At 41.2% G+C, this 18,811-nt stretch overlaps 1 protein-coding gene and 1 long non-coding RNA gene across 5 annotated transcripts in view; one reads left to right on the plus strand and one right to left on the minus strand.

The window, feature by feature from the left end:
* The window catches only part of LOC146520778 (thyroid hormone receptor alpha), a 127,756-nt gene extending 122,352 nt beyond the window's left edge, over positions 1 to 5,404 (plus strand). For all 4 annotated transcript variants that reach the window (XM_085157393.1, XM_085157392.1, XM_085157396.1 and 1 more), the window contains one exon: positions 616 to 5,404. In XM_085157393.1, coding sequence (XP_085013519.1) covers positions 616 to 866 — 251 coding nt within the window. In that variant the 3' untranslated portion in view covers positions 867 to 5,404. The remainder of the gene's footprint in view (positions 1 to 615) is intronic.
* Positions 5,405 to 8,402: 2,998 nt separating this feature from the next.
* LOC146520780 (uncharacterized) lies at positions 8,403 to 17,370 on the minus strand. Its single transcript, XR_014873763.1, has 2 exons — positions 12,005 to 17,370; positions 8,403 to 10,336 (listed from the first exon to the last, which is right to left on the minus strand). It is a non-coding gene; the product is annotated as an uncharacterized LOC146520780 (long non-coding RNA).
* Positions 17,371 to 18,811: the final 1,441 nt, after the last annotated feature.

The following is an 18,811-nucleotide window of genomic DNA, read 5'->3' on the forward strand; positions in this document are numbered from 1 at the left end:
CACCCGTTCCCTACTGGTGGTGGTCAGAGGGCCCGGTGGCGCCAGTGTTTGGCAGCCTCGCCTCTGTAAGTGCCCCCCAGGGTGGCTGTGGCTACAATGTAGCTGCCATCACCAGTGTGTGAATGGGTGGATGACTGAATGTGTAAAGCGCTTTGGGGTCCTTTGGGACTAGTAAAGCGCTATACACATACAAACCATTTACCATCTTGTCTTTATTTTTAGTTAGCACAGACCTTAAACACTTAAAGCTGTAAGCTAATGATAGTTATATAAGAGCAGATGCTGCTGGTGCAATAAGCTGTACGTTTTACCTCCAATGGATGCATGATTAGTTGACTAATCACAAAAATAATCGGTGACTAGTTGACTATCAAAATAATCCTTTATACTACTTTCAATAAACCAACAGCTTCATTTATATAAGTTATATATAAATACAATGTTCTGTTCAGAGATTCTGTTTCCAGTACTCACTGTCACATCACTTATTCTGCCCTCTCCAAGAAAAATGTATGCAGCATTTCAATTTGCAGTCTTTCTCCTGTTTTAAAAGGAACCCGGCAGCGGAGGGCACATTTCCCATGTAACTGTTCCTGTGTTCTTTATTGCCTGCAGACCGTTCAGGGCTGACCAGCGTGGAGAAGATTGAGCAGTGCCAAGAGGCTTACCTTCTGGCGTTCGAGCACTATATAAACTACCGCAAGCACAACATTCCCCACTTTTGGCCCAAGCTGCTGATGAAGGTGACAGACCTGCGCATGATCGGGGCTTGCCACGCCAGCCGTTTCCTTCACATGAAGGTCGAGTGTCCCAATGAACTGTTTCCCCCGCTCTTCCTGGAGGTGTTCGAGGACCAGGAAGTGTAACTGTACATCACCCTCAGAAAGAACACTTTTGTGGTGGCTTTGAGGGGAAGTTTGGCTGAAGGACAAGCGAGGACGAAAAACTGGATTTTTTTTTCTCTTCATGGAGAACACACTCTGTAAATTTCTTTTGTTGCCCCTTTGTGTCTGTTTTTTTGTTTTGTTTTTTTTGATTTGTCAAGCAACTACAACATCCACCACCAGCAAGCACACATCAATATTATCAGAGGAATGCAATCAGTCGCACTAGGCACACACACAAAGTCCAAGCAATGTAAATACTTACATAGCTATTCACACATTCATACACCATAAAAAGTGTATTTATATGCAAACAATTGCATTGCCTCTTTTTGCACCCCCATGGATACACAGCTGTACTGCTCCTGACTAATGCAAACTGAGGGGCTTGGTTGGTTTCTACTAGCTGCACAGCCACCTATCACCTCAGATAAGTGCTTTTTTTGTTTTGTTTTAATCTCTGGGGCCTGATCATTAGCTTCTCTTTCAATCCCTACACTTCCCTCACATCTCCTTAACTGCAAAGCCATCCTCTGTCCGCAGCCTAGCCCTCAACCTGCCAAGGCCCCGTGAGTCTTTGTTGACCTACCTCCCTCACGTACTGACCTCTCTCTCTCTCGTGTATACACAGGCACATGGTGTACATGCACAAAAGACACCCCTACAATATTACCTCAAACAATATTACCTTTCTGATTAGAAAACACAGACTCATGTAATATTTAGTCAAACCATATGCAAGCTACAGTGAGAAAACTTTGTATGAAGCCCTTATTTATATACAGATATGTCTTATAACTGCAGACATGAGATGTTATCGCTCGATTTCCTGAGCAGGGATGAAACCCAGTCTAAAAAAACACTAAAAACTTTGTTTTCAGTTGAAATCTTCATTGAATTTTCCTTCAAGTGTGGAACTGGGCTTAATCCATGCCTGGGACACTGAATCCATAGGTATTAATTACTGTAGTGCATCAGGGGTTACAAGATGTCATGAACATCACGGTGCTTTCTGTGATCGCTAAGTGTTTTGCTATCCATCTTTGTGCAGTAAATTCTCTTTGTTTACTGACATGGTTCGATATTCTTGGAAACAGGTTTACTTTCTTTCTTGCTGTGACTTAAATATAAATTTTGATACCATTCTTATGCAGTATTTGAAGCTAACGCTAGAGACTGCTTAGCTTAGCTTAGCATAGCTATGCTAAGCTATGCTAAGCTATGCTAAACTATGCTAAGCTAAGCTATGCTATGCTAGCATAGCATCGTCACTACCGGGCGATGAAGGCTGTCCCAGGGCTGCTCCAAATGCGGCCCACAAATGCGTCCTCCTTTTCCCCAGATTTGAAGGATTTGTCAGGTGTATCCTTTGTTGCCCAGCCTATCCCAGGATTCATAGCGCGGCGGTGACTGTGGATGATTTTTTTTTATGTTTAGCTTAGTTGTTGTTGTTTGTTGGAATGTTTAAAGCCAGATGTTTTATTATTTCCTGTTTTGTGCTAAGTTAGTGTTTTTATTGGCTGTAGTTTATTTTTTAAGGGACAGATTTGGAAATTGTGTTATTTTCACCAAAGTAAGAAAGCAAAGAAAGAAATCCTGTTTCCCAGAATATCAGTCACTATTACTTTATTGCTTCTTCAGGAGTTATAGGACGTTGTTTTTATCATTTCCATGTCAACAGTAGCAGCAAGGAGTTATAAGCAGATTTATTCTAAAACATATTTTTCATTCATGATCTACCAAAATAAAAAATAAAAATAATACTTTTTTTTTCTTGTTCATTGGATTCAGTGGATTTGGATCATCTTTACCTCCAACTGGCCATTAGCTGCTGAAAGGCTAATGGCCAGCTCCAGCCCCGTTCCCCAGAAAGCACTGATTTAGTCATGGCATCTTAAGCATCCAGGAAGAGAAAAGCTGATTGCGACGTTGTTTTTATACTAACTATAGCATACACAGGACGTCTGCTTATATTTATACACAGCTGGAATACCTCTCCAACACATACCTGCTGTTGTCTTTACCTCACATACTCATATGCATATTAAACACCCATTTAGTTATTATCACATGTATTACCGCAGTTGTTTTGTGATCAGCACTTCCTCCTCCTGAGTTGTGCACACTTCCTGTGTCTTTGGGTCAGTGTTTGAGTATCCCATTGGTCCGCGCCCTCAGCTTTCCACTGATTTGTGTTAGGTTCAGCACTAGCACATGGTGGTGGTTGTGGAAACCTCTTCAGGCTTCTCCCCATCGCCTGTATCCATTGCAAGTCCCGCCTGAAACTGGCAGATTCTACCTCACCTCTCATTTAAAAGGAGCTCCCCCTCTACCTGCAGCGCATACACATAAACATGCACAGAGATATAAAAATACAGATATATGTACTCACCGTGCACAAAGGACTTGCAAGCATGGACCCACTGAGTGTCTTTTACATGGGCCAGAGATCAACAGCTGAAATTCAGTCACCCCCCCCTTTTTCAGACTTTATCACAAAAAAATTGGGATCAAGAGTCATTTTTAATTTTTATTTAAGAACCTAAAGTGACAACACTGCAGACATGAATCTGTGAATCTGGATCTGTGTGCCAATTGAACTTGGAGGAAGCTGTCAGGACACGGTGACAGCTGGAAACTGGCACCCCAGTTGAATTTTAGCCCTGTCCGATCAGCCCAAGAGACTCTTCTGGGTGGTGACTGGAAGGTAAATAAACAGCAACCGAGTCAGCAGAATCCGCCTGAGGATATGACTTTTCGTCCTGGCCGAAGCGAGGGAAACGGCGAGTGTGTGTGACCGTTGCAGTGTGACGCAGTTCAGGCCACCAGCAAACATACGCAGACGCCGAGCGATACGTCCCTGAATTCTTCCCTCGCCATCGCAGCACAAACGGAAAACACTGGCCCAGAAATTCAAATCATGAATTTAACATTTCTGAGACCATCTCCACCAATCATATCCCGCACTGCCATCCTCTACAAATGATTATCAGGTTTTTTTCTGTTGCACTAAAACCATGCCTGTATTCTTCAGCAGCCCTGAACTCCTTTCCTCTATGACCTCTCCTAAACTTTTCCCTTTCCCTGCTAGTCTGTAGCATTCCCAATATCCTCCCTGATGATCTTATATAACCAACAAGGACTGTGACGCGGCGCTGCCACTCTCAGTGTTACCAATCTATGTTGCAGGGTATTTAAATAGAACGTGCTTATACAGGGATACAGTTGCACACACACACACACGGCAATAGCATGATTGAGCTGTACAAGTTCAGAGCGGCCGTCTGCAGACCTGCTGTGTTTGTACTGCACTCACTATCACTGTGAATGAAAGCCACGCTGCAACCGGGCTAAGGCTCAGACAGGGTACTGCTGGCTTTCTAATTCACACATGTAAATGTGCCTCACAGAGGTTGTACAAATATACCCAATACAGGAGCAAATATTTATAGACAAACACAACACAGTTATTGTATGTGGCATTCGAGCTATCAGTGGGTGAGTTTATGCTGCCAGTTCCAATCAGATCGTGAATCTGACCGCTCATGTAGCACAAGAATCAATGTCTGTAATACAGTTGTTTTTAATACGTTGGACTTGGGGTTAGACTTTGGACCTGATGTGCGTTTTCATATATTCTGTCACTGTGTTTAAACAGAGAAGTTTCAAATAATGAGTTGAGTGGATGTACAAGTAATCCTGCGAGTCAGAAGTCGCTCATCCCAGAAAAACAGCAAGTTGTTTATCGGGAGGGAAGGAGAGCGTAGAATCGCTTGTTTCAGGCAGTGGATGAACTGAAGTGCTACACCGAGAAAAGGACGTTTTTTAAACCAGAACAGAGCTTTAAATAAGCATAACAGGGTATGTAATTGACATATGATTTGCAGTAAATACATTCAAAGGTTACTATATTAGTTGGCCATTGGTAACATCTGCTAATCACCAACGTTCAGCTTCAAAATGATGCACTTCCTGTGTGGATGCATACATATAATTTTTATAGATGCCTTGTGGAGATCATCAACTCATGGCTGATTTGCTTTTTGCAAACCTCTTGGTGAATCCCCCCACCCCACCCCCCCACCCCAAACGAGTTTGAGACTGAGGTCAACTTCGTGATTTAGACTGGAGCTGGCAGCATGGCCTCTCTGTCTCACCCTCTCTCTCCTTCTCAGCCAAATGATCACTGGGGAAATCCTCTTCCTGTCCTTTAAAAAGAGAAAAAAAACACAGCACACCAGCACCACAGAGCACACTGCCTTCAGCCGTGATCAGCTGCACCAGCATAGTGGAGAGACAGCAACCATCCTTCTCACCTTCCACAGTCATCATCACATAGCAGACATGTCCAGGTAGCTCTTTAAGTCTGATCTCAGCGGTTGGGTTTTTAAACTCCGATGAGAAGTAGCTGCACAGGACCGTACCTTCATTTGTTGTCTTGATCATCATAGTGACGAAGTAGCCATGCATATTTTCTGCATGACAGCTCTGTTACTAATAGCATGGAGTGTCTTTTCTAATTTTTTTGGCTTCATAATCTCCAAGCAGTGCTTCAGTGACAAGACAAAAAACCAAAAAATCATTTTACATGAAGAAATCAGAATAAAAGAACTGATTTGTTCTGTCTGCTTGGACATGGCTCAAGTAGTTGGTGCACTTATGCAGGCGAAGCTCACCTGTGTGAGCCATAGAGTCAAAAACACGTGTTCTTGTGGCAGTGTAGCATTGTTGGACATAATTGAGGCCACTCAGAGGTAGGCCACCTCCGTCCACTTCATGTCCTGACGTCCCAGTCAAGCTGTAGAATAACAGTCTCCATGTTTTCCACACCATCACTACAGTTTGCTTTCTCTGTCTGCCTCTGAGATCAAAGGAAGGGTTATATTACGTTTACAATAAACTCAAATGTGAACTTGATGCTAAGCTCTGCAGCTGCACAAAGCTAACAAATACTACTGTTTTTATTACTTACCCAGGGAAAACATCCGTAAGCCAACATCATTGCTCTTGCATCCACCTTTCCACATCCTTCCAACTCCAACCCCCCCGGGTGTTTCCTCCATATGCCTCTCCTTCCTTTCCACGCCCTCTCCCAGAAACCTGCTACGGCTCATGCTAGCACTCTCTGGTGGAGAAAGACGACAATCCCTGCAGGAATATGTCCACACGTGGAATGTAAAATACTGAAATTGTATAATTAAAGACACGATGTGAAGTCCCACACTCATGTTGCTTTCGATGTTGCTTTTGTTGTGCACCAAGTGTTCGTCGTTCTGCTTTTTCTTGGGCCGTTGAGCTTTGGAGGTGGACATGAACCACGTCCTGTGACAGACTGCTACTGATGAGTCGTTTTAAGAAAAAAATAGTATGTCTATGAAAGAACTGTGTGATGACTGAAAACGTTTGAGTGATTTAAAGGAAGGGATGAAGTGAATGTTATATAGAGGAATTTTTTAATTTTTGTTTTTTTTAATGATACTTTTGTCTTTATTTGCATCTGATTTTTCTTGGTAAGTGAATGTCTATCTGTGTTGATGCTTTACTGTGAGAATATGGCTGTATATGCACTTTCAGACCATCATTGGTGCAGTGGTAGCTAGTGCTCAGACATCACCCATGGGTCAGGGTTCAGCTCATCTTCAGTTTAGCCAACTGAAAAAGAAGCCATATTAATAAATACGATTGAAACTTCTTGGAACAGGCGATTGCATTTGGCACCATAGTTGGCTGTATCTAGCAGCTGTACTGCTTGCACTGTAATACACACTGCTGTATAAGAATGAATGAATTGCATTATTCAAAAATATACGTTTAGTGTGATAAGCTAGTCAGTGTTTTGGATTCATACTTTTTTTTAAGGTTTTAAATCTTACGTTTTTCTTACTTCTGACCTTTTTTTATTTTGTCACTACTGCAACCTCTCATACGCTAAAACGTAATATACCACTGTCCCAGTCACACAGGCTTAGAGACCAGTTAGTGACTGCCTGGCAATCAGAAGTTGTTCGGGACAAATGTATTTTCTCTAAACAGTTGCTGAAGTTTGCTGGCAGTTGCTGTGAAGTCAGTTCCTAAAGGCTCAGTTAGGCTCGCCTACACTAGTCTGTGATCCTGTGGTAATCACCGGCAGCAGGTGAAAAATCTCTCCCCAACCAGTTGGAGAGTGGTAGCAGAAAGTTGCTTACTGTCACCAGGTGAAACTGGTCATCTAAGGGTTTACGACTGCAGCGAAAACCTCCTCGGGATTACTTTGGTGGTTGCTAGCACTCTGTAACCACTTGCTAACTATTTGCTAAGCTGTAGTGAAACTGTGAAGAGTGTCACACAAACCTTTTTAGCGCAGTCTTTGCAAATAATTTCACCCGGTGACAGCCCGCAACGTCCTGCAATTCTTAAATTAATTTTAATACATAAATGATAAACTAATCTTTGCTCTGACAAACTCTACTCTCTGTTCTAAGTAAAACCACTAATTAGCTAGCTAGCTGATGATGTTGTACTCTTGCTGTTTTGAGGTTTACTCATGATAATATTTTTATTTGCTGGTCATACTTGAGTTATCAGCAATTTGGTGTTGGGCTAATTTGATAGATGTAGGTGATTAAAAAAAACTATAGTCAATTTGAGCTAATGTCAATTTTACAACTAATGTTGGGCCCAAAGATTAGCTTACTAGCTTAGAGCTAACTTCGCTCTGTCTACTGCCCATTTGGTGTTGACACCATATTTTAATAGTTTTGCTAAAAGCTGATACAATGAAAGATTTTCTTTGACAAGGTACATAGATAATTGGTGTGGAAAACGTCATTGAATTCCTTGCTATACATGGGCCTTGCTCTTGACTCAGAAGGTATTCAGTACAGTAAATACTTTGGCCACAAATACCATATAACAAATACACAGAGATGTATGGTTTCAGGTGTACTATTTTATTCAATTCTATATATATTTACATTTTAGGGGATTATTTATATTTGTATATAAACATCTTTTCTTTCACACCCCTCATTAATAATTTACGTACAGTCCCTTATAACACCTCTGAAATGTGAATAACCAGGTTACCATCTCAGTGAAAATATTTCTGAACTTGTTTAAAAGATAAAGTGTTGCCAAATCCATCGTCCAGTTGGAACTGAAAGTGAATGAACCTGATTTGTGCTCTCCACAGTTGCTTTAGCTGTATCATTTGTTAAGCTAGAGTCAATAAAAATAAGAAAAAAACATTTGCATCCTGATGTCAGCATCTATCAAACTTCCAGCTAAGGTTAATCGTGCAATGTATACATCTGCCATATGTAAAAGTGTCAGTGTTGTAACAATAATATAGCTTTTGATGGAGAACAAAGCTCACTAAACAAAAAAGAAGTGTAAAGAAACACATGACGATAAATGATCAAACAGAGACCAAAAAAAGAAGAAGAAAGAGATATATACAACTTTTCATACCTCATTGTACTGCTGTGTGCCAGAGGAAGGGCCTGGGAGCGATCATTTTGATCATGGAAAAATATGGAACGCTCGCTCTCTTTTGGCCTCTTCACATGCCAGAAATAATAAGCTGAACTGGATAAAAAAGTAGCAGTGTATATGGTTAATGTGATAAAATGCTTACAGGTTCTCTTCAGGTTATAAGATATGTCACTGTGACAGTGTTGTTTTTCAGGAAAAAAAATGCAGACTTATTTTGTTGTGTCTGGTGAAATATGAAGCCAAGCTTTGAGGTATTAGTCATCAGCTGGCATCATGGCACAAAGAGAGGGAGGACTTCATCACTACAGCGTACCTGAGGGGTATACCAAGTCAAAGTCAAATAAAATTATTAATGCAAGTGTGAATTAGAGTCCAGTATTCTTAGGAATTGCAAAAAAGTGCAAAAATGCAATTAAACATTTGCATTTAGTGTATATAATACAGGCCAGCAAGTTGTGCCTTGAATAAGAACAGTTTAGGACCCAGCGTCCCCAAACTACTATCCCCACGATTAGACTTGTCTCCTTTTTTATTTCTTTGCTGCTCCCTGCAGTAGAATCCATCCCGGCTCTAATTATTCTATCCGAGACGCATCATGGGACGATGATGTGTTTGATGGCAGAGCACAGTGTTGAATGTAACGCTGAGTGAGATGTGAGCCGGAGCGCCCCAGACGACAGTTTGATATTGTATTCAATCTCGCTGGTCGTGGGTTTGTTTGCTGTTTGTTTTGCTTTTCTGTGACAAATCATTTATGGCACAATCAGATAATGACATCTCAGTGGCTCGCAGCTGTTTGTGTTTGTGGCTCTGTGGCATTCGTTTACAGCGTTATAAAATGATTTGAGAACAGTCTGCCTACTTTGTCTCTGTCCAAGTGATCAGGAGTTATATCGTCTCGGTTTCAGATGCACAATTAATAGACAAATAAACACTAAACTAGCTAAATATAAAAGTACAGTGTTCGATACGCTGCAAAAGTCTTAAAGCATCCCTCATTTTTTTTATAGTTTGCTTCCAAAAAGGGGGCAGCAACTGTAATTCCTTTAATTAGAATAGCTCTCAGCAGTACACAGTACTGTTTTTAACTATATGCAGAATTTGTTTTAATGTCACATTAAGTGCAACTGAACCTAAAAGATGACGTTATGTGTGCTGCAGTAAAGAGAAAGAGCAAACTCATTTGCCTCAGAATACACTTCAATACACACACAAACAATATGACCTGGTCATTTACAATGATGCTGCTTAAGCTTCTTAATCTGCTTATTTTCATCTTTTAGGATGAAGAGAACGCCAAACCACACTTTATTGTACTCTGTATAACACAATAGTTTCCACATGTCTGAGTATTCAGATCATTTGCAGAGGCATTCCAAACTGTGGTCAGATTAAATCACTCATGCAGTGTTACGCTTTTTGGATTTTCCTTCTTGTGTTTTTTCCTCTCGTGCATGTGGTTTACAAAGGCCTAGTGTCCTTGCCACAGAAAATACTGCAGCACAATCTTTTCTTCCAGTCCCAATGTGTACGTTACTATGTGACACAGCAACTCGACACCCATGTAGTGATTTGCTTGACCGGCTCTCAGCAAACACACCTCCATTACTCCCACACTAAACACAGATACACCCCACGGGGCTGTGAGCTGAGTCCAGTGCTCTACACAATATTTACCTATGACTTCACACCATCTGCTCCCCAAACTCCAAAATCACGTTTGCAGATGATCACCCACATTTCTAATGAGGATGGAAAGGGCCTGCAGGCTGGAAGTGGACCATCCGACTGATGGTCAGCAGTGTAGATACAATGATCCTCAGCACCTCCGCTTAAGGTCCACGGTTAGGAAACCACATCTCCCACTTGCACCTGCCAGCTGGTCAGGTTTGCACGACAGAGCCTCTTCTTCCTCAGAAAACTGAAATGGGCCAAACTTCCACACCTGGAATCCATCTGTGCCATCAGGATAAGGAAGGCTGCAGACAGGATCAATAGTTTGAGTCACCGCCATCTGGCAAACTGTTCATGACAATAAAAACAAGAATCAACAGACTCAGACACGTTTTACCCTACAGGGTCGGCTTCCATCACCCCAGCTTCAGCCACACTACACAACTGACTGTAAACACAGAAATCCTCAGAATACACTTCAATACACACACAAACAATATGACCATTTACAATGATGCTGCTTAAGCTTCTTAATCTGCTTATTGTCATCTTTTAGGATGAAGAGAACGCCAAACCAAATGTTATTGTACTATGTATAACAGTAAAGATCATTAATTCATTCACTCGAGCAAAGACTCCCTTACAGTCAGCCGTTGTGTTTCCACTCAGCTCTCTAGCCCTTAATCCTAAAATGTCTTGGCTGTGAGCAAAGCACACCAAATGCTGCATTTTATGCTGCAAGAACAAACACAAGTCTTCAAAGCACTCCTATAGCATCTGAGTAACTGAAGACCCAGTGCTTTTTTAATCTCTTTATGTTTAGTGTCCTCACAGTGGCAGCTGACGTGCTTGCCCCTCTCCTGTGTTCACATTTACGCTTACTCTTTTTAAAAACAGGCTGTGCTTTCTTACATATCTTCCATTTTTGCTGTCAGGCAGCAGGAGACACATGATGTGGTGATCCAAAAATCCAAATGCTGCACATTCAGACTCAGTTCTGTAACCTGTAAACCAGCCGACACTTTGAAGCCATTTTTCAAGCTTCTTTTAAAACCCTGATGTCATAACATAGTCTGACCATTGATGTAATATGAAGATAACAGCCATGCTTTCAGCTCTATTGTTTATTGTGACTGAAGCTTATTTCATTTTACTGGTCAGCAGCTCTTTAGGGCTGTGCCTTATATACACAGAACCTTTGCTTTGATCGTGCCAGCTGACCGATTGAAAGGAGACGTTTCCAGAGGCGCAGCAAAGAGACGGGAGCTGAAATGCAGCAGTAGTAAATGAGGAAAAATATGTCTTTTGAACATTAAAGCATGTAAAGCCCATACACTCCAAGCTTTAAGGTTAGTGTGAAAAATAGGGGGGTGATATAACCTAACTCTGTAAAATTGGCCACTTGGCAAAATCGAGTAGGAAAGCCAACGAGAGCATCCTGTGAACACATGATAAACAGGCTTTTCTACTCAGTTTAAGTCCTCCATTATTTCTACTACACTACCAACATCCACCGACCTTCCATTGGTAGCCAACTGCCTCTACCACCTGAGCCACACCCACTCCAAATAATATGGAGATCGTTGTTACCCTCAAGTTACACCCTGTGGATATAAAGCTTCATGGCAGAACAATCAAGATTTCATAGGAAAGACAATCACCTAGGCTTTTCTGGTGGAGCAGCAAGACAGAAGCAGCTGTGAATAAAAGGCACATGACACCACATTCAGTGTTTGCCAGACTGTCTTTAAAAGACTCTGGGAGCACGAGGAAAAAGATTCTTTGTCCTGATGAGACTAATAAACCAACTCTTTTGGCAGAACTCCGAGAACTAGAAAACACAAGACACTGCTGAACATCCTGTTATGTTACCCAAGCATCGACATCATCTGATCTGTGTTCACTGCCTTTTCCGTATCACAGGGTTTATACACAGGCCGCTGTTGCTTGGGTAAAACTCCCGACACACCCACCTGTGCGAAACGATAGAAAAGGTACATTAGAGCTCTTAGCTTGAGCATTTCCCTGATGGTCACCAGTCACCAGATGGAAGGCGCTACGTCTCTATCATTTTGCAACAAAAATTAAACTTGATGTTGTGCTGTAGTGATCAGGGATGGATCCATGGCGCTGTGGACCAGGCAGGAAGCAGCACAATCATGACCACGCTCCTTCAGTGTTAATGGACGGGAGGTTAGCCAAGCTTAAAAAAGAGAAACAAAAAAACAAAGTGTACTCTTCACTGCACACTCTTTATCAGAGCCTCCTCAGAGCATCACATACAAACATCAGTCTGTTTAGACCGTTGCCTGATCATCCGTCACCACTGTGAACACGCTCAGCTCTCGGCATAATCCCAGCTTTGAACCCATCTGTCACTCCTACCATACACTCACTAAAGACTCCTGACTTCCTCTTGATCACTGCTCACTATTGCTTCACAATAGCAAATAAATAAAACACACGATGATTAAACTCCAATAGCAATAGCACATATAAAAAGTGTCCAAGGTGTTTACACATTCCCTGAAAGATCCCTGGTTTGATCCCGGGAAGCTGTTCTGTTGGGAAGGTTGGAGCTATCTGCTGTGGTGACTCTTTGGGAATAAGGCAGCCTAGACGTAGCTACTTCCTCCCCAAAGCGTTCCTCCTGTGGCTCATCACATCTCTGCACGTTACCCCCATTCTTGAAGATCAGATCCATAAAGTTGCAAACTGTTGTGCTGAAAAATGAAGGCAACACAAAAAAGGAGAACAACAAACAAACTGCAGTTCTTCAAATGTCTGCTTGAGGCCAGCGCTAAAAGCGAGCCAAACTCCATAAACCTTCATTAAAACGCCCAACTTCAGAGAGGAAATGAACATGTTTACAGCTTGGTACGAAAACGTTTAGGGTTACGATTTCTTTCTCTAAATCAGTGGTTCCCAAACTTTTTTGGCTAGGCCCCCTTTGTTTTACAAGAAAATCTTCGCCTCCTTCTCTGTGCAAAATGGTTTTAAAAACACAAACAACTGTGGGATCCTCTTCGTCCGAGATTTGAACCAGTGGAACAAACTGTGGCAGGATCAGCCTGATATTATTTGCATCCTACTGTAACGGCAAAATTCCATTATAAGAAGTGTTTGTGAACTAAAAGTCAAGAATGTGGGATACTGTTTGTCTGTGATTTGGACAGCCCAGCGTGTGCTCCCGAGGGGAGGGGAAACAAATTCTGTTAGGGATGGGGATAGCTATCTTGGGACCACCAATATCATCATATTTTCTAGTCTTTGGCTTGGAAGGAAGTTGGTTTGGAAGCATATTTGGTGATACTTCATCTCCTGCTTTGTGTCTGTGTGGGAGCCCCGTCAAAAACCTGTCCATTATGCTAGCAGTGTCCACGCATCCTGTTTTGTTTTTTTATTCTTACCACGCTCCCTCCGCAAAGACTCTGCGTCCAACCTTTGGGAACCACAGCAAGTCATCCATTGGGATGGGAATTGAGTGATGCTGATTCCATTATCAATATCGCTTATTGGTTCGATTTCTTATCAGTACTCATGGTACACAGGTTCTCACTGGCTCTGCTTTGAGATTTTACTCCATCACTAAGCAACATGTCAAACAGATTACATTCGTGCAAATTTCCGTTCCCCCACACAAACTGAAATCAGCTGATTGTGGTGCGAGTGCAAATGGAATCGACAAGTAGCTCAACTCCAAGAACCGGTTCTTTACAGGATCAGTTGTCGATTCCCATCCCTAGATATCCACCTGAATTTTGTTGACCATTGTTTCTATGGCAAATATCTCTAATCTTATCTATAATAAGTTAAAAAATGTAACACCATGCAGTGTAGTGAAGAAGAAAACTTATTTAATAGTAGCCGTAATATAATAATGTAGCATTTCATGCCTGAGCTTATCGTAAAGTTTAACTTGCAGTATTTTTCCTGAAGTTTCATAGGTAAGTAAGTAATAAGACTTTTTCTATTCACATACACTTACTTACATGGGGACCTACAGCAGGAACATCAAACTCACTCTTGCATTGTGGCCACATACAGCCCACTTTGATCTTAAGTGGGCCGAACCAGTTAAAATCCTCTTTCTGTCAGTAGATTAAAAAGAAGGAAAGAAAGAAAAAAAGTGCAATTACAACATCAAGCCTCAATTTTTCTGGACGATAAAGAAATACTTGTGTGGTAAATGAAAAAAAAATCTGTCTGTTCTGTTGGCTCATGACTGTCCTGTAACTATAAAACAGAAAGCTTCTGTTGATTCACAGATGCTTTTATTTTGGTGTGGACACACAGCAGCCAAAAAACACAAACATTTGTGTAATTCAATGGATTTCTGTTGCTTTGGTGTAATATGAATGGCTGTGGGTCTGTACCTTCAGGACAAGTTGTAAAATCTATAAAAATACTGTTAAAATTTTATGTTGTCTTTAACATTTTTGCCAGGCTGATTCTGGCCCCCGGGCCTTACGTTTAGCACCCCAGACCACAGTACGTGCTGTAATTTTTGTCATTATCCTGGAATTCGAGGTCATCTGTTCTGTCGTCTCAGTTCTCCAGAGTACAGTCAGCTGACACAACTTATGCTTAAGGCTGGTTTCAGGGTTGGACAACTTTTCAGCTGTTTCACCACCACACATGACCTTCATCAGATGCAGTAAGTCAAACCACATTAAATACAGTTCTCAAATGACCGAATCCAAAAATATTAATTGCGTTTTTTATGTTGTTTATTGTGTGGATGCTGATTAAGCATCCACACTATTGAGTTCGTGTTTCTCTTTATTCTTTATACTTTATTATTCTTCTAGTTGCTCCGTTTTTCGCCGCTTAACTACTTACTCAATTTTTTTTAAATATTTTTTACTATTATACTTTTTGAAATATTAAGCTTTTTTCCTTTAATTTGTCCCATTGAAATGAATGGGAAACTTCTGCAATTCTGCTAAAACTTGCCCGCTTTTGAAACTTAACTACTTCCTCATACTTTCACTTAGAAACTCCATTCAAACTTTAAAATGTTCACAAAGTATTGGGCTATTCATGTATGATTCAGCTTTTTCATATCTGTTACCGTTTTCATCTTATCCCTCTTTAAGTTTTGAGTTTTTCAGAAAATTCATGCGTTGTTATGGTTGCTATGCAGTTGGCTTTGAGTGAGCCGCTTGTCCTTTTTCAATCTTCTCTTCATGTCCGAACAACTTCTTGCTACTTGCTCAATTTTCACTCAACTACCACAATCTATACATCAAAACGTAGGTATTTTTGCTGGCTTTCAGAAAATGTCACTATCATTGTTGTGGGATTTATAGAATTTTGGCAAATCTCCTCAGAGCAATACAAAGTCTGAAAACAGTCCATAGAAACTCAATGGAAAGTTTGTTCAAAATCACCGCTGGATTTCTCTAATGAGAGGCATTTTCGAATCTCCTTAACGAAGCAAAGTTAAGACATGAGGCTTGTGCCAATATATCTTCAGACACTCCTGATGCTCACAATTCAAGAATTATTTTATCACGTATTACTGTTCTGAGATGAGTCACATTTGTTTGAGGGCAGGAAGGAACTTCGTCCGTCGCTCAGATTTCTTCACATTTCAAACTCTGGAAATGAGGCACTTTTTTCTCTTGTCATATCTTTTTGATGGATTTCCACAGAGACCTGAAAATTTCCATGACTGTTCACCAAAGCCTGCTGTCTCTTATGGTGAAAGAATGATATCGATGCTCCAAATAGATTTAGAGTTAGAAAGCGTTGTTTGAGGGCAAGCCAAGGCAGTTTTGCTTCGCCTCGACTCAGTTATGGTGCATTACAAGTTAAATATCTTCAATAATTCATATTTTAATGATAAATTGTCAACACTTAAAGATTCCCCCATCTCTTCTGAACAAAACGGTTTAAGAATGACCATTCTAGCCCCTACGGTTAGGAAATTATGGCCATTTGTTTGAGGGGAATCCTCACTATGAGAAAGAGACTGCAAAAATCCTGTCTCTCTCTGTGCTGATTAGTGATGTTCAATTCGTGAACGAATCGTTCAATACTCGAGAATCACTTTACTGACTCGTGAATCATGATTCACAAGCCCAACTGACTCACTGACTCATCCCTGTTTCTGTTAGCAAACTAATTCGCTTAGTAGAAATATATCTAGCTTATAATTAAAATTGTGGGGGGGGAAAAAACAACAGCCAGTTTCTTAACAAAAGCATTTCTGCTCTGAACTGGAAGAAAAAACCCTGAGTAGAAGCTCACATCAAGAAAATAGCTCCTCGGTTCACAGTAGCATCGCTCTGCTAACATGCTAACAGCACATTTGAGCTACTCACCCCCTCCCTTCCTGTGCTGAATCGTAAGCGTAAGCAAATCACTCAGGACTCGCTCACCCCCTCCCTCCTGTGCTGAATCATAGAGCGAACGAATCACTCAGGACTCACTAACCCCCTCCCTCCTGTGCTGAATCGTAAGCGTAAGCGAATCACTCAGGACTCGCTCACCCCCTCCCTCCTGTGCTGAATCATAGAGCGAGCGAACGAATCACTCACTCACTCACCCCCTCCCTCCTGTGCTGAATCGTAAGCATAAGCGAATCACTCAGGACTCGCTCACCCCCTCCCTCCTGTGCTGAATCATAGAGCGAACGAATCACTCAGGACTCACTAACCCCCTCCCTCCTGTGCTGAATCGTAAGCGTAAGCGAATCACTCAGGACTCGCTCACCCCCTCCCTCCTGTGCTGAATCATAGAGCGAGCGAACGAATCACTCAGGACTCACTAACCCCCTCCCTCCTGTGCTGAATCGTAAGCGTAAGCGAATCACTCAGGACTCGCTCACCCCCTCCCTCCTGTGCTGAATCATAGAGCGAGCGAACGAATCACTCACTCACCCCCTCCCCCCCTCCCTCCTGGCTCACAGCTTCTTCTTCTTCTTGGTTGGCAACCAATGTTAAGGTGCATTACCGCCCCCTGGCTCACAGCTCAGTGGACATTTAGATGAGAAAATATATATTTAACACATTTAAGGAAAATACTAATAAAATACAAATAAACAAAATAAATGTTTATTAAGCAATTTTGATAGGAAATTGCTTAATTTTAGAAATGTTTTTGCTCTTTTTTGCTCTATAAAATAGTTGTTGTTTTTTTAGAATCATTCATCTTAGCAGTGGGATTTACATGAAAAGAGAAACAAATTAAGTTTGAGTGAAAATGTAAATTTTTTGCACTCTCTGGTCAACTGACTCAGCGAATCAAATGACTCAAAAAACCGATTCACTTTGGTGAGTGACTCATTAAAACTCGATTCAGTAAAAAGAATCAAATTTACCATCACTAGTGCTGATTGTGTGTAAAAACAGGTGCACCTGTTTTGGCGGGAAAAAGTACACAGCCTCTCTGATTGGTGGATTCAAATTGAGCAGTCCAGGCTGTTTGACTTACCTAGAAACTTGCTTCTCTCTCCCTGTGTGTGTGTGTGTGTGTGCGTGTGTGTGTGTGTGTGTGTGTGTGTGTGTGTGTGTGTGTGTGCGAGACAGAGAGAGAGAGACAGAGAGAGAGAAAGAGAGAAAGCCTTTTTATGGGATGATCTCATTGTAAGATTCAAATTCAATATATTTAGACTGGTTGGCTGAATTGGATCTTCTTGTGTAATTTCGTGGCTGTTATATTTTTTTTGCCAATTTTTTTCATTTAACAAGTATATCTGAGGGACCCTTAGCATGTTCAGCATTTTTTCAGCTGTCCGTTTTGCTTTTCCAATTTTTCTATTTAAGTTATTACTATTGTGCTCAATCATAGCATTTCTGCTGCTTTTCAGTATTTGTGCTAAATTATACTATTTCTGCTATTTTATAAGATTTGTGCTAAATATAGTATTTCTGACAAATATAGTATTTGTGATTTATTATAGTTTTTCTACCAAATCATAGTACAGTATTTCTGCTTTGTTTAGGATTTGTGCTTAATATAGTATTTCTGCTTAATTATAGTATTTCTGCCATTTTATAGTATTTGTGCTAAAACATAGTATTTTCTACTAAATGTAGTATTTCTGGGTAATCATAGTATTTCTATATATTTCTGCCAGGTCCCCAGGAAGTCAATCCTCTGTGAGCACTGTAATATTCAAATTTACATATCAGGGCCTGCATGGCTTCCCAACCAGCCAATCATATCTGAGGGCTGGGACATTAAAATTGGCATATTGAGGCCTTCATGGTTTCTAAGCCAACCAATCATCTATGTCATATATCTCTAATAATTCTTATTTTTATTTTAAATACTCAACACTTAAGGATTCCCCCATCTCTTCTGAACAAAACGATCTGAGAATGACAGTTGTAGCCCCTATGGTTAGGAAATTATGGCCATTTGTTTGAGGGGAATCATCAATATGTGAAATAGACTGCAGAAATCCTGTCTCTCTCGGTGCTGCGTGTGTAAAAACAGGTGCACCTGTTTTGGCGGGAAAAAGTACACAGACTCTCTGATTGGTGGATTCAAATTGAGCAGTTCCTGGCTGTTTGATTGACCTAGAAACATGCAGGGAACACTATTAAGGGCCCCCTCTGTTCACTTCCTGCTCTTTCTGTGTGTGTGTGTGTGTGTGTGTGTGTGTGTGTGTGTGTGTGTGTGTGAGAGAGAGAGAGAGAGAGAGAGAGAGAGAGAGAGAGAGAGAGAGAGAGAGAGAGAGAGAGAGAGAGAGAGAGACCCTTTTTTTTGCATTTATATTGAACCTATTCAGACTGGTTGACAGGCATAGATCCTGTGTGTGTGTGTGT

This window comes from Neolamprologus multifasciatus, chromosome 4 (assembly GCF_963576455.1).
Source record: "Neolamprologus multifasciatus chromosome 4, fNeoMul1.2, whole genome shotgun sequence".
Classification (NCBI taxonomy): Eukaryota; Metazoa; Chordata; class Actinopteri; order Cichliformes; family Cichlidae; genus Neolamprologus; species Neolamprologus multifasciatus.